At 43.2% G+C, this 25,012-nt stretch overlaps 1 protein-coding gene across 3 annotated transcripts in view; it reads left to right on the top strand.

The window, feature by feature from the left end:
- STXBP4 (syntaxin binding protein 4) overlaps nucleotides 1–25,012 on the top strand; it is a 131,906-nt gene that overhangs the window by 94,710 nt on the left and 12,184 nt on the right. For all 3 annotated transcript variants that reach the window (XM_069752506.1, XM_069752507.1, XM_069752505.1), the window contains 3 exons: nucleotides 6,724–6,813; nucleotides 6,963–7,028; nucleotides 23,794–23,970. In XM_069752506.1, coding sequence (XP_069608607.1) covers nucleotides 6,724–6,813; nucleotides 6,963–7,028; nucleotides 23,794–23,970 — 333 coding nt within the window. The remainder of the gene's footprint in view (nucleotides 1–6,723; nucleotides 6,814–6,962; nucleotides 7,029–23,793; nucleotides 23,971–25,012) is intronic.

Raw genomic sequence — 25,012 nt, forward strand, 5'->3', positions numbered from 1 at the left:
AACTGGGTTTGCGTCCTAAGTCATGGGTCTTCCTACAGGACAATTGTTTACTGCAACAGAGAGGAGCCAGAAGACAACAGCATGGATTTCTTCAATTCCTGCACTGATTAAAAGCACTTCACCTTCTTATTAACCCCTTCCCGACCCATGACGCCACGTAGGCGTCATGAAAATCGGTGCCAATCCGACCCATGACGCCTATGTGGCGTCATGGAAAGATCGCGTCCCTGCAGATCGGGTGAAAGGGTTAACTCCCATTTCACCCGATCTGCAGGGACAGGGGGAGTGGTAGTTTAGCCCAGGGGGGGGTGGCTTCACCCCCTCGTGGCTACGATCGCTCTGATTGGCTGTTGAAAGTGAAACTGCCAATCAGAGCGATTTGTAATATTTCACCTATTATAACGGGTGAAATATTACAATCCAGCCATGGCCGATGCTGAAATATCATCGGCCATGGCTGGAAATACTAATGTGCCCCCACCCCACCCCCCCGATCGCCCCCCCAGCCCCCCGATCTGGCCGGTACACTGCTCCGGCTCCCCTCCGTCCAGTGCTCCGCTCCCCCCCGTGCTCTTGTCCGCTCCCCCCGTGCTCCAATCACCCCCCCGTGCTCCAATCACCCCCCCTGCACTCCGATCCACACCCCCCCGTGCTCCGTTACAGCCCCCCGTGCCCCGTTACAGCCCCCGTGCTCCGTTACACGCCCCCCGTGCTCCGTTCCACCCCTCCCGCGCTCCGATTCCCCCCCCCCCGTGCTCCGATCCCCCCCCCCCCCCCGTGGTCCCCCCCCCACCCTATCATACTTACCGATCCTGCCGGGGTCCTGTCCGTCTTCTCCCTGGGCGCCGCCATCTTCCAAAATGGCGGGCGCATGCGCAGTGCGCCCGCCGAATCTGCCGGCCGGCAGATTCGTTCCAAAGTGCATTTTGATCACTGAGATAGATTATATCTCAGTGATCAAAATAAAAAAAATAATAAATGACCCCCCCCCCTTTGTCACCCCCATAGGTAGGGACAATAAAAAAATAAAGAAATTTTTTTTTTCCAATAATGTTAGAATAGGGTTAGGGGTAGGGGTAGGGGTAGGGTTAGGGGTAGGGTTAGGAGTAGGGTTAGGGCTAGGGTTAGGGTTTCGGTATGTGCACACGTATTCTGGTCCTCTGCGGATTTTTCCGCTGCGGATTTGATAAATCCGCAGTGCTAAACCGCTGCGGATTTATGGCGGATTTACCGCGTTTTTTTCTGCGCATTTCACTGCGGTTTTACAATTGCGATTTTCTATTGGAGCAGTTGTAAAACCGCTGTGGAATCCGCAGAAAGAAGTGACATGCTGCGGAATGTAAACCGCTGCGTTTCCGTGCAGTTTTTCCGCAGCATGTGTACAGCGATTTTTGTTTCCCGTAGGTTTACATTGAACTGTAAACTCATGGGAAACTGCTGCGGATCCGCAGCGTGTGCACATACCTTTAGAATTAGGCTATGTGCACACGGTGCGGATTTGGCTGCGGATTGGCCGCTGCGGATTCGCAGCAGTGTTCCATCAAGTTTACAGTACCATGTAAACATATGAAAAACCAAATCCGCTGTGCCCATGGTGCGGAAAATACCGCGCGGAAACGCTGCGTTGTATTTTCCGCAGCATGTCAATTCTTTGTGCGGATTCCGCAGCGTTTTACACCTGTTCCTCAATCGGAATCCGCAGGTGAAATCCGCACAAAAAACACTGGAAATCCGCGGAAAATCCGCAGGTAAAACACAGTGCCTTTTACCCGCGGATTTTTCAAAAATGGTGCGGAAATATCTCACACGAATCCGCAACGTGGGCACATAGCCTTAGGGCTAGGGTTGGAATGGTTGTGGTTAGGGTTGTGATTAGGGCTAGGGTTGTGTTGTGATTAGGGTTATGGCTACAGTTGGGATTAGGGTTAGGGGTGTGGGGGGTTTAGTGTTGGAGGTGGAATTGAGGGGTTACCACTGTTTAGGCACATCAGGGGTCTCCAAACGCAACATGGCACCACCATTGATTCCAGCCAATCTCGTATTCAAAAAGTCAAATGGTGCTCCCTCACTTCCGAGCCCCGACGTGTGCCCAAACAGTGGTTTACCCCCACATATGGGGTATCAGCATACTCAGGACAAACTGCGCAACAATTTCTGGGGTCCAATTTCTCCTGTTACCCTTGTGAATCTAAAAAAATGCTTGCTAAAACATCATTTTTGAGGAAAGAAAAATGATTTTTTATTTTCACGACTCTGCGTTGTAAACGTCTGTGAAGCACTTGGGGGTTCAAAGTGCTCACCACATATCTAGATAAGTTCCTTGTGGGGTCTAGTTTCTAAAATGGGGTTACTTGTGGGGGGTTTCTACTGTTTAGGCACACCAGGGGCTCTGCAAACGCAATGTGACGCCCGCAGACCATTCCATCAAAGTCTGCATTTCAAAAGTCACTACTTCCCTTCTGAGCCCCGACGTGTGCCCAAACAGTAGTTTACCCCCACACATGGGGTATCAGCGTACTCAGGAGAAACTGGACAACAACTTTTAGGGTCCAATTTCTCCTGTAACCCTTGGGAAAATAAAAAATTCTGGGCTAAATAATTATTTTTGAGGAAAGAAAACGTATTTATTGTTTTCACGGCTCTGCATTATAAACTTCTGTGAAGCACTTGGGGGTTCAAAGTGCTCACCACACATCTAGATAAGTTCCTTTTGGGGTCTAGTTTCCAAAATGGTGTCACTTGTGGGGGGTTTCTACTGTTTAGGCACATCAGGGGCTCTGCAAACGCAACGTGACGCCCACAGAGCATTCCATCAAAGTCTGCATTTCAAAACGTCACTACTTCACTTCCGAGCCTCGGCATGTGCCCAAACAGTTGTTTACCCCCACATATGGGGTATCAGCGTACTCAGGAGAAACTGGACAACAACTTTTGGGGTCCAATTTCTCCTGTAACCCTTGGGAAAATAAAAAATTCTGGGCTAAATAATTATTTTTGAGGAAAGAAAACGTATTTATTATTTTCATGGCTCTGCATTATAAACTTCTATGAAGCACTTGGGGGTTCAAAGTGCTCACCACACATCTAGATAAGTTCCTTTGGGGGTCTAGTTTCCAAAATGGGGTCACTTGTGGGGGGTTTCTACTGTTAAGCCACATCAGGGGCTCTGCAAACGCAACGTGACGCCCGCAGAGCATTCCATCAAAGTCTGCATTTCAAAACGTCACTACTTCACTTCCGAGCCCCGGCATGTGCCCAAACAGTGATTTACCCCCACATATGGGGTATCAGCGTACTCAGGAGAAACTGGACAACAACTTTTGGGGTCAAATTTCTCCTGTTACCCTTGGGAAAATTAAAAAATTCTGGGCTAAATAATTATTTTTGAGGAAAGAAAATGTATTTATTATTTTCACGGCTCTGCGTTATAAACTTCTGTGAAGCACTTGGGGGTTCAAAGTCCTCACCACACATCTAGATTAGTTCCTTTGGGGGTCTAGTTTCCAAAATGTGGTCATTTCTGGGGGATCTCCAATGTTTAGGCACACAGGGGCTCTCCAAACGTGACATGGTGTCCGCTAATGATTGGAGCTAATTTTCCATTTAAAAAGCCAAATGGCGTGCCATCCCTTCCGAGCCCTGCCGTGCGCCCAAAAAGTGGTTTACCCCCACATATGGGGTATCAGCGTACTCAGGACAAACTGGACAACAATATTTGGGGTCCAATTTCTCCTATTATCCTTGGCAAAATAGGAAATTCCAGGCTAAAAAATCATTTTTGAGGAAAGAAAAATTATTTTTTATTTTCATGGCTCTGCGTTATAAACTTCTGTGAAGCACCTGGGGGTTTAAAGTGCTCAATATGCATCTAGATAACTTCCTTGGGGGGTCTAGTTTCCAAAATGTGGTCACTTGTGGGGGAGCTCCAATGTTTAGGCACACAGGGGCTCTCCAAACGCGACATGGTGTCCGCTAACAATTGGAGCTAATTTTCCATTCAAAAAGTCAAATGGCGCGCCTTCCCTTCCGAGCCCTGCCGAGTGCCCAAACAGTGGTTGACCCCCACATATGAGATATCGGCGTACTTGGGAGAAATTGCCTAACAAATTTTATGATCCATTTTATCCTACTGCCCATGTCAAAATGAAAAAATTGAGGCGAAAAGAATTTTTTTGTGAAAAAAAAGTACTTTTTCATTTTTACAGATCAATTTGTGAAGCACCTGAGGGTTTAAAGTGCTCACTAGGCATCTAAATAAGTTCCATAGGGGGTCACTTGTGGGGGAGCGCCAATGTTTAGGCACACAGTAGCTATCCAAACGCGACATGGTGTCCGCTAACGATGGAAATAATTTTTCAGTCAAATGGCGCTCCTTCCCTTCCGAGCCTTACCATGTGCCCAAACAGTGGTTTACCCCCACATGTGAGGTATTGGTGTACTCAGGAGAAATTGCCCAACACATTTTAGGATCCATTTTATCCTGTTGCCCATGTGAAAATGAAAAAATTGAGGCTAAAAGAATTTTTTTGTGAAAACAAAGTACTTTTTCATTTTTACGGATCAATTTGTGGAGCACCTGGGGGCTCAAAGTGCTCACTATGCATCTAGATAAGTTCCTTGGGGCGTCTAGTTTCCAAAATGGGGTCACTTGTGGGGGAGCTCCAATTTTTAGGCACACGGGGGCTCTCCAAACGTGACATGGTGTCCGCTAAAGAGTGGAGCCAATTTTTTATTCAAAAAGTCAAATGGCGCTCCTTCCCTTCCAAGCCCTGCCGTGCGCCCAAACAGTGGTTTACCCCCACATATGAGGTATCAGCGTACTCAGGACAAATTGGACAACAACTATCGTGGTTCAGTTTCTCCTTTTACCATTGGGAAAATAAAAAAATTGTTGCTAAAAGATAATTTTTGTGACTAAAAAGTTAAATGTTCATTTTTTCCTTCCATGTTGCTTCTGCTGCTGTGAAGCACCTGAAGGGTTAATAAACTTCTTGAATGTGGTTTTGAGTACCTTGAGGGGTGCAGTTTTTAGAATGGTGTCACTTTTGGGTATTTTCAGCCATATAGACCCCTCAAACTGACTTCAAATGTGAGGTGGTCCCTAAAAAAAATGGTTTTGTAAATTTCGTTGTAAAAATGACAAATCGCTGGTCAAATTTTAACCCTTATAACTTCCTAACAAAAAAAAATTTTGTTTCCAAAATTGTGCTGATGTAAAGTAAACATGTGGGAAATGTTATTTATTAACTATTTTGTGTCACATATCTCTCTGGTTTAACAGAATAAAAATTCAAAATGTGAAAATTGCGAAATTTTCAAAATTTTCGCCAAATTTCCGTTTTTATCACAAATAAACGCAGAATTTATTGACCTAAATTTACCACTAACATGAAGCCCAATATGTCACGAAAAAACAATCTCAGAACCGCTAGGATCCGTTGAAGCGTTCCTGAGTCATTACCTCATAAAGGGACACTGGTCAGAATTGCAAAAAACGGCAAGGTCTTTAAGGTCAAAATAGGCTGGGTCATGAAGGGGTTAAACAGTGTAAATTTATCTTGGAAGTGCAGGGGTTAATTTGCTGTTTGCTCCTGGAACTAAAGCTTTCAGCTGTGCACTGTTAGCCACTTCCATCTCCTATATAATCTAGGGCCTGGCTGCACTCATTGTCTAAGCTAGCTTATGCTGCATGGCTGGAGGTTGTTGGTTATTGTAGGAGAAGGCGTTTGGTTGGTTTATCTGTGACTATTGCTAGGTTTTGAGTGCATGATTAATTCTCTTTCTTCCCCTACTTTGGTTTATCCTCATCCTGCACTCTCCTGTGCATTCCTCTGTTAGATATGTGATTATATTTGTATGTTTGGTATTTTGTGTTACCCCTATTTGTACTATCTTGTTAGTCTGGTTGGTATACCATGGTATACTACTACTCCCCTCTTCCCTGGGTGGGGAAGGGTACATACTGAGGGAGGATTCAGGAGCTAAGGCAAGGTACGTGGCCACAGCATCTTCACCATCAGAAGTAACCAGGAAAATAGGGAGAGCTAGGGCGCCCATAGCGTTAGGGACAAGGAAGAAGCCCATGGTCCAGGGACACATGACAACAGAGTCGTGACAACAATGATACCAAGCATATTTGAGGCACCCAGAAATGGATGGAAACAAAGCACTGGAGAGTTCTGAAGTGTCCAGCAATGAGTCCAGATCTAAGTCCCATTGAACACCCATAAAGAGATTTTAAAATTGCTCTTGGGAGAAGGCACCTTTCAAATATGAGCAATCTGGAGTGGTTTGCAAAAGAAAAGTAGTTCAAAATTCCAGCTGAGAGGTGTAAGAAGCTTCTTGATGATTATAGGAAGTGATAAATTGCAGTTATTTATTCCAAAGGGTCTGCAACCAAATATTAAGTTGAGGGTGCCAATTTTGTTTGGCCCATTTTGGGGATTTTTTGTGACATTATGTCCAATTTGCCTTTTTTTCTCTTTTTTTATGTTGTTCTAATACACACAAAGGAAATAAACATGTATCACAAAACATGGGTAATTGCAATAATTTTCTGGGAGAAATACTTCATTTTCTGGGACAATTTCAAGGGTGCCAACACTTTTGGCTGTGAATGTATACATATACCAGCCGTTTCTGAATATGTAATATAAATTTGTCGGAAAGAAGACAAGAATTGAAAAATATGACCCTAAATTTTTTAACATGATTATATTTTAGATACAGGCGTGTGACCTCTCCGACAAGAGTGACATAAATAAGCTGGAGAGTGACAAGGACGACGTCTACACCCAGATAAAATCTCTGAAGGTACTGTAGGTGGTAAATGGGAAAAATGGCAGGTGCCATACAGTAGTCTAAAGCACAAGTGCATTCCCATAGTGCTGCCACATTGCCGTTTTCTCTTTACAGAGTATAAGGGAGCTCTAATCTACACATACAATGTCCTCACTTTACAGGAGCAACTTATGGAATCCGAAAAGAGAAACACCCGACTCTCTGCAGAGTTATGTAATGTCCAAAAGGTATGTATGGATTATACATTGGTGTGCTAGGGTGTTTTGTCCCTAAATTTTACCAAATCACTAGTGAATGGAAGTCCATAAAAGGGAACCTGTGATGTTGTCCCTGCAGTTCGATCTGTTGTCACCATGTTATAGACCAGGAGAAGCTGAACAGAATGATATAGAGGTTTGTGGGAAAAGATTCAGTATAATTTGTATTATATTCATTAACATCCCTGTGGGCAGTCTTACTAGTGATTGACCGCTATCTCTGCATGCACAGTCTTACAAGGAAGACTTAATCTTTTCCCCTTAATAATAATAATTTTCAGCATTTTCCTTACTGTAAATGAGTCTTGGTAATATGTCTGGAAACCAATATGATCAACATTGCAGTGTTCACTTGTTGTCTAACTTCCCAAAACCCTGATAGGTGATTAGGGCCATTACTGCAGAGTGGATAGGATGTGCCTTACGGGATATGACTACATGATAGTGCACGCCTTCCAAATCAGATGCACAGACTTTTCTTAACCCCTTCATGACTTATGACTTAAGTGTATGTCATGGCGATCGCACGGTCACAGGAGCAGTGCCCGCACTATTGTTCCCGGGAGCCCAGCAAGTAATAGCACCGCCCCGGGCCATTTAACCCCCCTAAATGCTGCAATCGATATAAGCAGAAATTGTGTGACAAATTTTGGTGCCATTTTTACCCATTTTCCTGTGTGAAAATGTAAAATCTTGAGCGAAAACAACATTTTTGTGGTAAAAATATAATTATTTTTTTCCGCTCAAAAATATAAAATTCTGTGACACACCCATGGTGTCAATATGATCACTGCACCCCTAAATGAATTCATTGAAGGGTGTAGTCACTTATGGGGAACTGCTGATCTGGCACCTCAGGGGCTCTGCCAATGTGACAAGGCACCCTCAAAAACCAGTCCAGCTAAATCTGAACTCCAATATGTTACCTCTTCCCTTCTGAGCTTTGCACTGTGCCTCAAAAGTAGTTTTTGACCACATATGGGGTTTACTCAGAAGAAATTGCACAATAAATTTTAATGTTCGTTTTCTCCCATTATCCCTTCAGAAAATGTTAAACGTTGGGTGAAAGCAACATTTTAGCGGAAAAATGGTAATTTTCCATGTACTCATCCTAATGTTATACAGTGCTTTGAATCGCCTGAGGTTTAAAAATGCTAACTTACACCCTTAGATGAAGATGAATTCCTCAAGATGTGTAGTTTTCAAAATGGGGTAATTTGTGGGAGAGTTGCCACTGTTTAGGTACATCATCCTTGCCTCTCCTATGTATAGCACTCATGCTCTGTTCACATTGCTTAGCAGCGCAGATCCATTCAGTCCCACCATCCAACACAAGAGACGCTCTCACAAATCACTTAACCATCTGCTCACTCTTTCGATCCTCCTCCTCCTAGTTGCTGGAGACATCTCTCCAAACCCCGGCCCCCCATGTTATAGCCAGTCAAACCTCCCAATTGCTACACCCAGAAACCCCTCTAACCTTATTAATATTCCCTGCATGCCTTCTGTCTCTTTGAATTGTGCCCTTTGGAATTCTCGCTCTGTGTGTAATAAACTCTCCTTCATCCATGACTTCTTCCTTTCTAATTCTCTTAACCTCCTGGCTCTTACTGAAACCTGGATCCAGCAGTCAGACACCACCGCTGCTGCTGCTCTTTCATATGGTGCACTACACTTTTCTCATACCCCAAGATCGGACAACAGAGCAGGTGGAGGCGTTGGTCTGCTCCTTTCACCAAAATGTACTTTCCAAGTTATCCCCCAAGTACCCTCACTTGTCTTCCCTTCCTTTGAGGTCCATGTGGTCAGACTCTACGTCCCCTTCTCCATGCGAGTGGTGGTGGTGTATCGTCCTCCCGGCCCCTCTCATCAGTTCCTGGATCATTTTGCCACCTGGCTTCCACACTTTCTTTCCTGTGACACCCCCACCCTTATCATGGGTGATTTCAACATCCCTATTGCCTCTCCCCTCTCCCCATCTGCTTCTCACCTTTTGGCTCTAACCTCCTCTTTCGGCCTCTCGCAGCATACTAACTCGCCAACACATGAAGATGGAAACTCCCTTGACTTGGTCTTCTCCCGGCTTTGCTCAGTGGATGATTTCACAAACTCCCCTCTCCCACTCTCTGACCACCACCTTCTTTCATTCTCTATCAAGAACTGCCATCCCGCTCAGGTCACCCCCACTTTCCACACTTATAGAAACATACAGGCCATTAACACCCAGGAACTTATGAAGAACTTGCAGTCCTCATTGGCCCCAATCTCCTCCATCTCATGTCCTGATTCTGCTCTGAAGCATTACAATGAAACCCTGCAAAGTGCCCTGGATGAAGCTGCTCCTCCTATACATAAAACAACTCGGCACAGACGGCAACAACCGTGGCACACGCTGCAAACACGTTTCCTGCAGCGGTGCTCCAGGTGCGCAGAACGTCTGTGGAGAAAATCTAATCTACCCGAAGATTTCATCCATTATAAGTTCATGCTAAAGACATACAATTCTGCCCTTCACCTCTCCAAACAAACCTACTTCAACACCCTCATCACCTCCCTGTCCAATAACCCTAAACGTCTCTTTGACACGTTCCAGTCCCTACTCAACCCAAGAGCGCAGGCCCCAACCACGGATCTCCGTGCTGACAATCTGGCCAATTACTTCAAAGAAAAAATTGACCATATTCGACAGGAAATCATCTCCCAATCTCTTCATACCATGCACTGTCCTCCCTCCCCCACTGCATCTAGTTCACTCTCTGACTTTGAACCAGTTACAGAAGAAGAAGTAAGCAGGCTCCTTGCATCTTCTCGCCCGACCACTTGCACCAGTGACCCCATTCCGTCACATTTCCTCCAGTCCCTTTCCCCGGCTGTCACCTCTCACCTAACTAAAATATTCAACCTTTCCCTCACTTCCGGTATTTTTCCCTCCTCATTTAAGCATGCCATCATACATCCATTACTTAAAAAACCATCCCTCGACCAAAACTGTGCCGCTAATTATAGACCTGTCTCTAATCTTCCCTTCATCTCTAAACTCCTCGAACGCCTGGTCCACTCCCGTCTTACCCGCTATCTCTCAGATAACTCTCTTCTCGACCCTCTTCAATCTGGTTTCCGCTCTTTACACTCTACTGAAACTGCCCTCACTAAAGTCTCTAATGACCTACTAACAGCTAAATCTAATGGTCACTACTCCATGCTAATTCTCTTGGATCTCTCTGCAGCATTTGATACTGTGGATCATCAGCTCCTCCTCACTATGCTCCGCTCCATCGGCCTCAAGGACACCGTTCTCTCCTGGTTCTCCTCCTATCTCTCTGACCGATCCTTCACTGTATGTTTCGCTGGTTCCTCCTCCTCTCACCTTCCCCTTACTGTTGGGGTTCCTCAAGGATCAGTCCTAGGCCCCCTCCTCTTCTCTTTGTATACTGCCCCTATTGGACAAACAATCAGTAGATTTGGCTTCCAGTACCATCTCTATGCTGACGACACCCAACTATACACTTCTTCTCCTGATCTCACGCCTGCCTTATTAGAAAACACCAGTGATTGTCTTACCGCTGTCTCTAGCATCATGTCCTCCCTCTATCTGAAACTAAACCTGTCAAAAACTGAACTCCTCGTGTTTTCTCCCTCTACTAACCTACCTTTGCCTGACATTGCCATCTCCGTTTGCGGTTCCACCATTACTCCAAAGCAACATGCCCGCTGCCTTGGGGTCATCCTTGATTCTGACCTTTCATTCACCCCCCACATCCGATCACTGGCTCGCTCTTCTTACCTGCATCTCAAAAACATTTCTAGAATTCGCCCTTTTCTTACTTTCGACTCTGCAAAAACTCTTACTGTTTCACTTATTCATTCTCGTCTGGACTATTGTAACTCTCTACTAATCGGCCTCCCTCTTACCAAACTCTCCCCGCTCCAATCTGTCCTGAATGCTGCTGCCAGGATCATATTCCTCACCAACCGTTACACCGATGCCTCTACCTTGTGCCAGTCATTACACTGGTTACCCATCCACTCAAGAATCCAGTACAAAACTACTACCCTCATCCACAAAGCACTCCATGGCTCAGCACCACCCTACATCTCCTCTCTGGTCTCAGTCTACCACCCTACCCGTGCCCTCCGCTCCGCTGATGACCTCAGGTTAGCATCCTCAATAATCAGAACCTCCCACTCCCGTCTCCAAGACTTTACACGTGCTGCGCCGATTCTTTGGAATGCACTACCTAGGATAATACGATTAATCCCCAATCCCCACAGTTTTAAGCGTGCCCTAAAAACTCATTTGTTCAGACTGGCCTACCGCCTCAATGCATTAACCTAACGATCCCTGTGTGGCCTATATTAAAAAAAAAAAAAAAAAAAAATTAATTAACTGGTTCATGCAGCTTTACATGAACACCCAAGCCTTACACTATGGCTGGTCCGAATAACTATAGCAATTGTTACCATCCACCTCTCGTGTCTCCCCTTTTCCTCATAGTTTGTAAGCTTACGAGCAGGGCCCTCACTCCTCTTGATATCTGTTTTGAACTGTATTTCTGTTATGCTGTAATGTCTATTGTATGTACAAGTCCCCTCTATAATTTGTAAAGCGCTGCGGAATATGTTGGCGCTATATAAATAAAAATTATTATTATTATTATTATCAAAAATAGAGATTATTATTATTATCAGAGGCTTGGCAAATGCGACATGGCATCCGCAATCTAATCAAGACATTACATCACAGAATTTTGAACTCCAAAAGTCAGGCAGTGCTCTTCCCCATTCCAAGCCCTGCCGTGTACCCTGACAGTAGTTCTCCAGCATATGGGGTATTGGCGTACGCAGGAGAAATTGCACAACAAATTGTACTTTCTATTTTCTCCTGTTACCCATGAGAAAATACAAAATGTGGGGCTGAAGCGACATTTTTGTGGTAAAAAGTATAAAATTTAAAGATTTTAATTCCAATTTGCTTAACGCCTTTCTGACCTTGGACGTACTATCCCATCGAGGTGACCTGGGACTATCTGACTCTTGACGGGATAGTACATCATAGTGATCGGCCACTTGTCAGCTGCCTATCGCAGCTGACATCCGGCACTATGTGCCAGGAGCGGTCACGGACCGCCCCCGGCACATTAACCCCCGGCACACCGCGATCAAACATGATCACGGTGTGCCGGCGGTATAGGGAAGCATCGCGCAGGGAGGGGGCTCCCTGCGGGCTTCAATGAGACTCACGTTGCTGCGGGGTCTCTTACCTCCTCTTCCTCATTGCAGGCCCGGATCCAAGATGGCCGCAGCATCCGGGTCCTGCAGGGAGGGAGGTGGCTTCACAGCGCCTGCTCAGAGCAGGCACTGTGAAGCCTGGAGCTGTGCATGTCAGATCGCTGATCTGACACACTGCACAGTAAAGTGTCAGATCAGCGATCTTACACTATAACATTAGGCCCCCCTCCCCCCCCGGGGCAATGTTATAGTGTAAAAAAAAAATATTCCAATGTGTAAAAAAAAATTAAAAAAATTCGAAAAAAATTCCCCCCCAAAAAAATATTGTTCCTATAAATACATTTCTTTATCTAAATTTAAAAAAAACAATAAAAGTACACATATTTAGTATCGCCGCGTCCGTAATGACCCCACCTATAAAACTATATCACTAGTTATCCCCTTCAGTGAACACCGTAAAAAAAAGGCAAAAAAGAAAGCTTTATTCTCATACCGCCAAACAAAAAGTGAAATAACACGCGATCAAAAAGACGGATATAAATAACCATGGTACCGCTGAAAACGTCATCTTGTCCCACAAAAAACGAGCCGCCACACAGCATCATCAGCAAAAAAATAAAAAAGTTATAGTCCTCAGAATAAAGCGATGCAAAAATAATTATTTTTTCTATAAAATAGTTTTTATCGTATAAAAGCGCCAAAACATAAAAAAATGGTATAAATCGTACTGCACGTCAGTAATCGTACTGACCCGAAGAATAAAACTGCTTTATCAATTTTACCAAACGCGGAACGGTATAAACACATCCCCCAAAAGAAGTTCATGAATAGCTGGTTTTTGGTCATTCTGCCTCACAAAAATCGGAATAAAAAGCGATCAAAAAATGTCACATGCCCGAAAATGTTACCAATAAAAACATTAACTCGTCCCGCAAAAAACAAGACCTCCCATGACTCTGTGGACTCAAATATGGAAAAATTATAGCTCTCAAAATGTGGTAACGCAAAAAATATTTCTTGCAATAAAAAGCATCTTTCAGTGTGACTGCTGCCAATCATAAAAATCTGCTAATTAACCCGCTATAAAAGTAAATCACCCCCTTAGTTAGGGAAAAATAAAAAAATTAAAAAAATGTATTTATTTCCATTTTCCCATTAGGGTTAGGGCTAGGGTTAGGGCTAGGGTTAAGGCTACAGTTAGGGTTGGGGCTTAAGTTAGGGTTAGGGTTTGGATTACATTTACGGTTGGGAATAGGGTTGGGATTAGGGTTAGGGGTGTGTCTGGGTTAGAGGTGTGGTTAGGGTTACCATTGGGATTAGGGTTAGGGGTGTGTTTGCATTAGTGTTTCAGTTATAAAAGAAAAAAAAAAACAAGCGCATGAACCGCATATCCCAAAATCATACGTTGATCTAAAGCCGCTAGGCAAAAATTAATATAACTGAATATGAGGTTTTCAGTTTAACATTCTGATCAGACTGTATGAAGCCCACTGCCCCTTCACGGCAAACCTCGTAGTGGGTCCTATCGCCCTAACGGAGCGGAGCCGTGCGGCACCCACCGCCACAGCGGCCATGCACCAGCAGGGCGGACGGCCTGTTGCCCCACAGCACCCATGCTGCAAGACTGAGTCCCCAAGACTCCAGACCGCGCCGCCCCACCAACACAAAGCCACAGCAACAATGGCCGCCACACAGCACCAACACCAAAATGAAAGGAGCACTTAAACTCACCTTCCTCCAGCTCTTCAGTGAGAGCCAAAATGAGCTAGACCCCTTACTTTGCAGTCTCCTGCTAATTAAAATCACCTGAGCCAAATGGGAGGAGTGCTGGTCCAAGAAGAAGATTAGAACATGCTTTGCAAAAAAGAATTATAATTGGGGGGTTTCCACTGTTTAGGCACATCAGGGCTCTCCAAATGCGACATGGCGTCCGATCTCAATTCCAGCCAATTCTGCGTTGAAAAACTAAAACAGTGCTCCTTCCCTTCCGAGCTCTCCCGTGTGCCCAAACAGGGGTTTAACCCAACATATGGGGTATCGGCGTACTCAGGACAAATTGGACAACAACTTTTGGGGTCCAATTTCTCCTGTTACCCTGCGTTATAAACTGTAGTGAAACACTTGGGGGTACAAAGTTCTCACAACACATCTAGATAAGTTCCTTGGGGGGGTCTAGTTTCCAATATGGGGTCACTTGTGGGGGGTTTCTACAGTTTAGGTACATTAGGGGCTCTGCAAACGCAATGTGACGCCTGCAGACCAATCCAAGTCTGCATTCCAAATGATGCTCCTTCTCTTCCGAGCTCTGCCATGCGCTCAAACGGTGGTCCCCCCCCCCCCACATATCTGGTATCAGCGTACTCAGGACAAATTGGACCACAAAATTTAGGGTCCAATTTCTCCTGTTACCCTTGGAAAAATACAAAACTGGGGGCAAAAAAAAAAATTTTTGTGGGAAAAAATTTTTTTTTCTTTGAACGGCTCTGCGTTATAAACTGTAGTGAAACACTTGGGGGTTCAAAGCTCTCACAACACATCTAGATGAGTTCCTTAGGGGGTCTACTTTCCAAAATGGTGTCACTTGTGGGGGGTTTCTACTGTTTAGGTACATCATTAGGAGCTCTGCAAACGCAATGTGACGCCTGCAGACCATTCCATCTAAGTCTGCATTCCAAATGGCACTCCTTCCCTTCTGAGCCCTCCCATGCGCCCAAACGGTGATTCCCGCCCACATGTGGGGTATCAGCGTACTCAAGACAAATTGGACAACAACTTTTGGAGTCAAATTTCTCCTGTTACCCTCGGGAAAATACAAAACTGGGGGCTAAAAAATAATTTTTGTGCGAAAAAATGTTTGTTTTATTTTTACGGCTCTGCATTATAAACTTCTGTGAAGCCCTTGGTGGGTCAAAGTGCTCACCACACATCCAGATAAGTTCCTTAGAGAGTCTACTTTCCAAATTGGTGTCACTTTTGGGGGGTTTCAATGTTTAGGCACATCAGTGGCTCTCCAAACGCAACAAGGCGTCACATCTCAATTCCTGTCAATTTTGCATTGAAAAGTCAAACGGCGCTCCTTCCCTTCCGAGCTCTCCCATGCGCCCAAACAGTGGTTTACCCCCACTTATGGGGTATCCGCGTACTCAGGACAAATTGTACAACAACTTTTGGGGTCCATTTTCTCCTGTTACCCTTGGTAAAATAAAACAATTTGGAGCTGAAGTAATTTTTTTGTGAAAAAAAGTTAAATGTTCATTTTTATTTAAACATTCCAAAAATTCCTGTGAAACACCTGAAGGGTTAATAAACTTCTTGAATGTGGTTTTGAGCACCTTGAGGGGTGCAGTTTTTAGAATGGTGTCACACTTGGGTATTTTCTATCATATAGACCCCTCTAAATGACTTCAAATGAGATGTGGTCCCTAAAAAAAAATGGTGTTGTAAAAATGAGAAATTGCTGGTCAACTTTTAACCCTTATAACTCCCTAACAAAAAAAAAAATTTGTTCCTAAATTATGCTGATGTAAAGTAGACATGTGGGAAATGTTACTTATTAAGTATTTTGTGTGACATATCTCTGTGATGTAATTGCATAAAAATTCAAAGTTGGAAAATTTCGAAATTTTTAAAATTTTCGCCAAATTTCCATTTTTTTCATAAATAAACGCAGGTAACATCAAAGAAATTTTACCACTATCATGAAGTACAATATGTCACGAGAAAACAGTGTCAGAATCACCGAGATCCGTTGAAGCGTTCCAGAGTTATAACCTAATAAAGGGACAGTGGTCAGAATTGTAAAAATTGGCCTGGTCACTGACGTGCAAACCACCCTTGGGGGAAAAGGGGTTAAAGGGGTTTTCCTACGAACAAAGTTAATTTTAATCAATAGGTCTTTGAACAATAATAATAATAATAAGTTCCACAACTGGACGTGTTTTAAAAAAAGTTCCTGTCCCAAGGTAATATTAATGTACCCCTGCTGTGTATTGGCTGTGTCTGACCGTGCAGGACATGGTCTGATCATACCATAGCTAATGGGAAGGGGGGGAGCAAAAAGATATACAGACATTACAGCATGGGATCACATCTGATCCTTTATTTGAGGTAAAACTGATTAAAAACTGGCAGTGAAATGTTCTACCTCACAGAAAGAGTCAGCAGTGATCCCTGTTGTGAATTCTGTGGCTGAATTCACTCCTGTGGTCACAAGTGGTACTGCAGCTTCTGAGCTTCCTCCCTCAGGTGTTCTGGTGAGCTCGTTAACTGCTTCATTACTTAACTCCGCCTGATGCTGCTATCCTTGCTCCTTGTCAATGTTTCAGTGTTGGATCTGAGCTTCTCCTGATTGTTCCTGTGACCTGCTGCTCTGTATAGCTAAGTGCTTTTTGCTTTTTTGTTGCTTTTTTTCTGTCCAGCTTGTCTTTTGTTTTGCTGGAAGCTCTGAGACGCAAAGGGTGTACCGCCGTGCCGTTAGTTCGGCACGGTGGGTTTTTTTTGCCCCCTTTGCGTGGTTTTGCTTTAGGGTTTTTTGTAGACTGCAAAGTTCGCTTTACTGTCCTCGCTCTGTCCTAGAATATCGGGCCCCACTTTGCTGAATCTATTTCATCCCTACGTTTTGTCTTTTCATCTTACTCACAGTCATTATATGTGGGGGGCTGCCTTTTCCTTTGGGGAATTTCTCTGGGGCAAGTCAGGCCTATTTTTCTATCTTCAGGCTAGCTAGTTTCTTAGGCTGTGCCGAGTTGCCTAGGTAGTTGTTAGGCGCAATCCACAGCCGCTTTTAGTTGTGTTTAGGATAGGATCAGGTGTGCAGTCTACAGAGTTTCCACGTCTCAGAGCTCGTTCTTGTATTTTTGGGTATTTGTCAGATCACTGTGTGTGCTCTGATCGCTAAGCACACTGTGTTTCTGGATTGCCTTCATAACACCTGTCATTAGCAAACATAACAGATCCCCTGTGGTGAACCAGACACTATGCAGTACCATTGTGTGAACAGCGCCCTATGTGGGCCTTTATTGTGCAATTGTATACTGGGCAGTCACCCCCTCCAGGAGTGGGTATGTGGAGAGTGGCTGTTGATCTGGTATTTTGCACCTGTGTTGCTACTAGCGAGGCTGAGTACATGTGGGGGTTGCCTGATTGCTAGGAAACCCCAACATGTAATCAAGCTGACTAATAGCTGTAAATCATTCAGCTGCCGGGATGAAAATTCTAAGTTAGGGTTAGGGCTACAGTTAGGGTTGGGGCTACAGTTAGAGTTGGGGCTAAAGTTAGGGTTATGGTTGGGGCTAGGGTTAGGGTTGAGGCTAAGGGTTTCTGTTAGAATTGGGGGGTTTCCACTGTTTAGGCACATCAGGGGCTCTCCAAACTCGACATGGCGTCCGATCTCAATTCCAGCCAATTCTGCGTTGAAAAAGTAAAACAGTGCTCCTTCCCTTCCGAGCTCTCCCGTGCGCCAAAACAGGGGTTTACCCCAACATATGGGGTATCAGTGTACTCAGGACAAATTGGACAACAACTTTTGGGGTCCAATTTCTCTGATTACCCTTGGGAAAATAAAAATTTGGGGGGCTAAAAAATCATTTTTGTGGGAAAAAATGATTCTTTATTTTCACGGCTCTGCGTTATAAATTGTAGTGAAACACTTGGGGGTTCACAGTTCTCACAACACATCTAGATAAGTTCATTGGGGGGTCTAGTTTCCAATGTGGGGTCACTTGTGGGGGGGTTCTACTGTTTAGGTACATCAGGGGCTCTACAAATGCAACGTGATGCATGCAGACCAATCCATCTAAGCCTGCATTCCAAACGGCGCTCCTTCCCTTCCGAGCTCTGCCATGCGCCCAAATTGGAGCTGAAGTAAATTTTTTGTGAAAAAAAGTTAAACGTTCATTTTTTTTTTTTAAACATTCCAAAAATTCCTATCGAATACCTAAAGGGTTAATAAACATCTTGAATGTGGTTTTGAGCACATTGAGGGGTGCAGTTTTTAGAATGGTGTCACACTTGGGTATTTAGACCACATCCCTAAAAAAAATGGCGTTGTAAAAATGAGAAATTGCTGGTCAACTTTTAAACCTTCTAACTTTCTAAAACAGATTATGTTTCAAAAATTGCGCTGATGTAAAGTAGACATGTGGGAAATGTTATTTATTAACTATTTGTGTGATATAACTTTCTGGCTTAAGGCAAACCTGGCAGGATTTTGCTAACTAAATTACAGAGGTTGTCATGTTGCTGCAGTTATAGATTTATTAGGAATTTTTTTTTTCCTTATTTGGGGATTTTATTTTTTTTTTCTAACATTGTCCCAGGGTGGGACATCACTATATTAGATCAGATCGCTGATCTGACACTTTCATAGCACTGCGTTAGATCAGCGATCTGACAGGCAGTGCATGAGGCTTTCCGGCACCTGCTCTGAGCAGCGCCGGCTAGTCACCTCACTTCATGACCCGGAAGGAGTCCCGCGGCCATCTTGGATCTGGGGACTCCTTCCGGAACACCAGAACAACGCGATCGCTTCGCGTTGTTCCGGTGGGAGAGTGCAGTGAGCCCCCGTCCCTGCGCGATGCCCCCTCTATGTCGCTGTCACTACTGCTAGCGCCGATCGTGGGCATTGCTGCCGGGTGTCAGCTGTCATATACAGCTGACACCTGCACGCGATTGCCGCGGCGCTCAGCGTGAGGCCGCGTACTAGTACTGCGGTTTGCGGGAACCGCAGTGCAGTACTAGTACGGCACATGTTAGGAAGGGGTTAAAATGATACCTGGGCTGAAGAAATCCATCTTGTGGTTCTTGTGTAATCAGGGTTAGAAATTTTCAGTCAATGATATGCTCATGGTCTGGGGCAGGACTGTAGTCTTATCTTCCTGCTCTAAGCCAGAAAAACCAAGGAAAGACCTGCCCACAGGCCACCCCGAAGCACATACATGTTTCTCGTCATAGAGACAGACTGTCTGTGGGCAGGTCTTTCTTTGGTTTTTCTAGCTCAGAGCAGGAAGATAAGATTCTGCCTACATTCCTGCCCCAGAGCACAAACAGTCTGTCTCTATGATGAGGAACATGTTTGTGCTTCGGGGCGGCCTGTGGGCAGGTCTTTCCTTGGTTTCTCTGGCTTAGAGTAGGAAGATAAGACTCTGTCTACAGTCCCACCCCGGAGCACGGGCATATGATTGACTGAAAACTTCTAACACTGTTTACACAAGAACCACAAGATTGATTTATTCACCCCAGGTATAATTTTAATCAGTTTAACACTGCCAACCTAACATTGTCTCTAGTTTAATTAACAAAATCCTGATGACAGATTTGCTTTAAGGGCATAAAAATTCAAAGTTTGAAAATTGCAATTTTAAAACTTTTTGCAAAATTACAATATTATCCCAAGTAAACGTCAAAAATATCGACCTAAATTTACCACTACCATAATGTGTATTGTGTCACGAAAAACACATTCCCAAAATCATTGGGATATGTGGAAGCTTTCCAGAGTTGTTACCACATAAATTGACGATGGTCAGAATTGTAAAATTTGGCCTGGTCATGAAGGTGAAAACAGGCTGTGGGATGAAGAGGTTAAGGGTTGGACAGCTTTTTTGTTGTCGCTCTAGTTTGGTTTATATGGATTTCTTCTTTGATCTATAATGTATACTTCGGGTGGCCAGCCAGTGAACTGTCTAGAGGAAGCAACAGTAATGACTAGGTGCGTTCAGTTATACCCTGCCCTTCCCTCACCTAACAACTGTCTTCCGCAATCCTGTGGTCTAATTTTGGTGCTCAGAACTATTAATACACGATATTCTCCCAAATTGTTCTAAATAGCAGAGTCCAGCAGATACAAGCACCATACACAGTGATGCAGAGTATGGTCCTCACTTACAGTACCAGGAGACATATGCAAGAAAAACATCTAATGGCTGCTGATCACTTGGGGTCGAAGCAGGGGGAAATATTGGCATCAGAAACCCTTCTAACATGTACTGATTGCACAAGATGAAGAACCCCTTTAAACCATATGATGCCTGTACCCTCTCCTATCCATCACCTTCAGGCTCTTTATATACTAGTACAACCCGATCTTCATTCTTGGCACCTGAAGTGGACTCATCATCTTTAAAAGAAGTCAAGTGGAATGTGACCGGTGCGACCAATATCCTACATTTTATCTGATGAATGCCCCCACTGCATACATTACCAATGCATTTAGTGGTCTGTATAAGGCGGCCTTCTCTGAAGTTTTCCACGCCACCAGTGTTTCCAGTCTCACAATTTTGTTTTGTTTTTTTCATAACCAGCACTACTGGTTTATGAAATACTCTTATGCACTAACCACAGCAATATTATCTTAGTGGAAATAGATTAACCTTTACGCTGCCAGGGATTTATCAACAGTTTGCGCCTGTGGTAATCAGCACAATATTCTCACTTTTGACACATAAATATTAAAACATAAATCACTGAATATTAAATTGCTATATATATATAATTATTTTTTTAAGTAGACACTTAGCACTTTGTCCAAGTTCCGTTCAGCATTTATAAACACAGGTTACTTTATGTATGTGAAATTTTGGAGAAAAATACATAACCATTGATATTCGTGACTGAAGCAGTAGCCGAAACAGATCAGATACACCGCACCTCCTTAAAATAAAAGTCGATACTTGCCACTTTGTCCTACTTCTAAGTTTTTACATCTATATAAAATCATCAGAACTGAAAAAAACAAAAATCCAATTTTACGCAAAGAAAACCTACAAATCTGGCATGTGTCACTTTACATAATAATAAGTTTGGAATACCTTTATGTATCCTCTTTATGGTTATTTTATGACACATTGTACTTTACATTAAAATAATTATCTGACCACAAAATACACTTTTCTTTTTTAAAAGGATGGAAGATTTTATAGTAATAAATGGAGACATTCTCACCTTCAGGTGCCCCCCCTTATCCCTCCAAGAATCCAGCACAGGCCACTCGTGAGGTCTGTGCCAGGCCCAGAAGCAATGTCTACTCCATTTGGAAGTCACAGGCCTGTAATTGGCTGCAGAGATCGAGAGTCTAGGAGAAACATCTGATGACGCACTCTTCTAATCACCTAACCACTTCGACTTGCCTGGGCTGAATATTTGGGGGTGCAGGAATTTGAATTTGCCTTTGTTTATTATTTTAAAACCATCAATTCTTAAGAAAAATGTATTTCTGTGTCGGAAAACATCTATAATAATAAATTTAGGTCACTACGTTTTGAAATTATTAGGGCTCATACTTGCGTGAAATACGTGCGAGTCTCGCGTGTTAAAACCCGGCTCTGCCGCCGGCACTCCAGAGCGGAGCGTGCAACTGCATATCAATACATGGAGCTGCACGCTCCGCTCCCAAGTGCCGGCGGCAGAGTCGGGATTTACCATGCGAGACTCGGCCGTATTTCACGCAAGTAAGTATGAGCCCTTAAACAAAAAAACCCTGAAAACATTAGCACCTTTCACATTTTAATGTACCCGCTCTTAAAACAGTCATCCTAGGCAATATAGTTAATAATTGACTTTTCCCATATGTTTATGGTGGTCTTATTATTTATACGTACTTTTATTATTTGGGGACATTGGAATGCTTATAGGTTTTGTTGCAAATTAAAAGTGCACCCCTCTCTGTATGCAAAATAGTGTTTAGCAAGTTTGTTTGTTCATTCAAAGTGGAATGAATAAATGAAAAATTAAATGTTTGCCAGTGAAATTAAGTTTTAGCCCCAGATTTTTGATTTTCAAAAGGAGTAATTTTTACACATTTTTGACACATTTCTTCCAAGTATGGAAATGTGTGAACATATGTGAGTATATATTATTGTTTGGGCACACAGGATTAAAACTGCGCTTCTAACATTTGTTCTATGTTTTAATGATGTTCACTGAGCAGGATAAATAGCATTCTCATTTTATAGTTTGAAACCAAATAGATGTAGTATAGTTAATTCATATCTTATTACTTTTTTTTACAATAGAAATCAATTAATTTTTTAAATAATGTTTTGTAAGAATCGTCTCCTCTTAAATTTTTGGTTGACAGCCGTGTAAGGACTTTTTTTGCGTGACAAACTGTAGTATTTTTGGCTACCATTTTTCGGTTCATGATTTTGTTTATAGGCAATTCTAGCTGCTTTTCTTTTTCTGTTTTTTACTCGGTGTGTTACATAGTACCCTAATTATAGAGTTTGAGCCCCTATGGACACAGTGAAACAAAATAGGTTTCATTTATACTTTATGACTTTCTCAAAATAAAATCATATTGAAAAACAGTTGTCGCCATATTCAAAGAGCTATAACTTTTTTATTTTTTCAGAGACGTGGCGGGTCTATAACTGCTTCTTTTTATGTGTGTGCTCAACTGTAATTTTTAGTTTGTAGAATTTTGGGGGCTTGTAATCTTTCAATTTCCTTGAAAAATAAGAATCTTATTTAAAGATTGTCTTTTTATAAGAAGCAAAATTACCCCAAATTTGCATTTGTGGCTCATATTTCTTTTTTTTTTTTATGGTATTCACTGGGAGAGTTAAGTGACAAGCTAGTTTTTTACAGTTCAGGTCACTACAGATGCAGCAATGCCAAATATGTGTAGGTGCTCTCCCCCCCCCCCACAATTATAAAGTGCCTAAGTAGAACAATTTATTAAAGAACGCTTTATGTGCATCGGAATGCCGATTGGCAATTTTAAACAGGCTACTAAACAATTGTCAAATGCACAGTTGGTTGGTGGACTTTTTTGGGCTGGAAGTCTTGCAATGTAAAAGCAATCCCTTACTTCCTGGTTCTGTGTATCTCTTAAGTATACAGCATTCAAGGAGGAGGAGTTACAGGATCTTTTCTTCATGTTATCACCCCTCTTACCAATCAACTTTTTACTGTCATCTCTCTACTACATCGCATCATAGTGAGAGGTGTTATAAGAACTTGCTTTTGATAGCACCCCTTGTGCCAACTCTACTCTAATGCATCAAAGGGGGTGGGTTCAGAAACTTCTCTTCATGTCATTACCCGTCTTGCCAATCAGCCTTTTACTGTCATATCGCTACTGTACCACATCCAAGGGGGAGGGTCTAAAGGAGCTTTTCTTCATTTCATCACCCCTCTTGCCAATCAGCCTTTTACTGTCATATCGCTACTGTACCACATCCAAGGGGGAGGGTCTAAAGGAGCTTTTCTTCATGTAATCACCCTCTTACCAATCAGCCTTTTATTGTCATCTCTATCCCTAAATAGCTTTTGAGTTCCCAAAAAACCTACAACTACAAGTCATCATATGATTATATCAATGGGGGGATTAAAAAGGTATGACCCTTGGAATGTAGGAGTAAAATGTCTAAAATTGGTCGGTTAAACGTAGCATACTCTGAACTGACAGAATTTAAAAGAGAAATTCAGTAACTCCACTAGAGAGGACTTGGTAATAGGAACTGTTCCCTACTTTACTCTGATCTACTACATGATAACTTCTGTTTAGGAAGCCAAGGCTGCCATTGACGAGACGAGGGCGCTTCGTAATAGGATTCACCTAGCAGAAGTGGCACAGAAACAAGCGCGTGGCATGGAGGTGGACTATGAAGAAGTTATCCGTCTTCTAGAAGCTGAAATCATGGAGCTCAAAAGCCGGCTGTCTGATCAGTCTGGTCACACCAGTGTAAGCTCACCAGCCTGTTTTCATGAACCCTCTACACGATCACAGAGGTTGTATCCATAGAGGTGACGGCCGCACAGTGGTAGCATCGAGAGTGTAGGTTTTCATCCCTTTTACTGCTGCAATCGGGGGGTTACTTTGCTTGTTTCCCTTTAAATCCTAGCATTGTGATCTCTGGGGTCACCGGTTATATAAAGAGGTATTACCTAAAGAAGGGAAATCTACACCAGATAATTACAATAAAAATCAATATCTTTATTAGTCAAATGTAAAATACATAGACCTGGTAGAAAACAGGAAGAGGGAAGACATCAAGATACAGTGGGGCAAAAAAGTATTTAGTCAGTCAGCAATAGTGCAAGTTCCACCACTTAAAAAGATGAGAGGCGTCTGTAATTTACATCATAGGTAGACCTCAACTATGGGAGACAAACTGAGAAAAAAAAATCCAGAAAATCACATTGTCTGTTTTTTTAACATTTTATTTGCATATTATGGTGGAAAATAAGTATTTGGTCAGAAACAAAATTTCATCTCAATACTTTGTAATATATCCTTTGTTGGCAATGACAGAGGTCAAACGTTTTCTGTAAGTCTTCACAAGGTTGCCACACACTGTTGGTATGTTGGCCCATTCCTCCATGCAGATCTCCTCTAGAGCAGTGATGTTTTTGGCTTTTCGCTTGGCAACACGGACTTTCAACTCCCTCCAAAGGTTTTCTATAGGGTTGAGATCTGGAGACTGGCTAGGCCACTCCAGGACCTTGAAATGCTTCTTACGAAGCCAGTCCTTCGTTGCCCTGGCAGTGTGCTTTGGATCATTGTCATGTTGAAAGACCCAGCCACGATTCATCTTCAATGCCCTTGCTGATGGAAGGAGGTTTGCACTCAAAATCTCACGATACATGGCCCCATTCATTCTTTCATGTACCCGGATCAGTCGTCCTGGCCCCTTTGCAGAGAAACAGCCCCAAAGCATGATGTTTCCACCACCATGCTTTACAGTAGGTATGGTGTTTGATGGATGCAACTCAGTATTCTTTTT

The sequence above is a fragment of the Ranitomeya imitator genome, chromosome 2 (assembly GCF_032444005.1).
Source record: "Ranitomeya imitator isolate aRanImi1 chromosome 2, aRanImi1.pri, whole genome shotgun sequence".
NCBI lineage: Eukaryota > Metazoa > Chordata > Amphibia > Anura > Dendrobatidae > Ranitomeya > Ranitomeya imitator.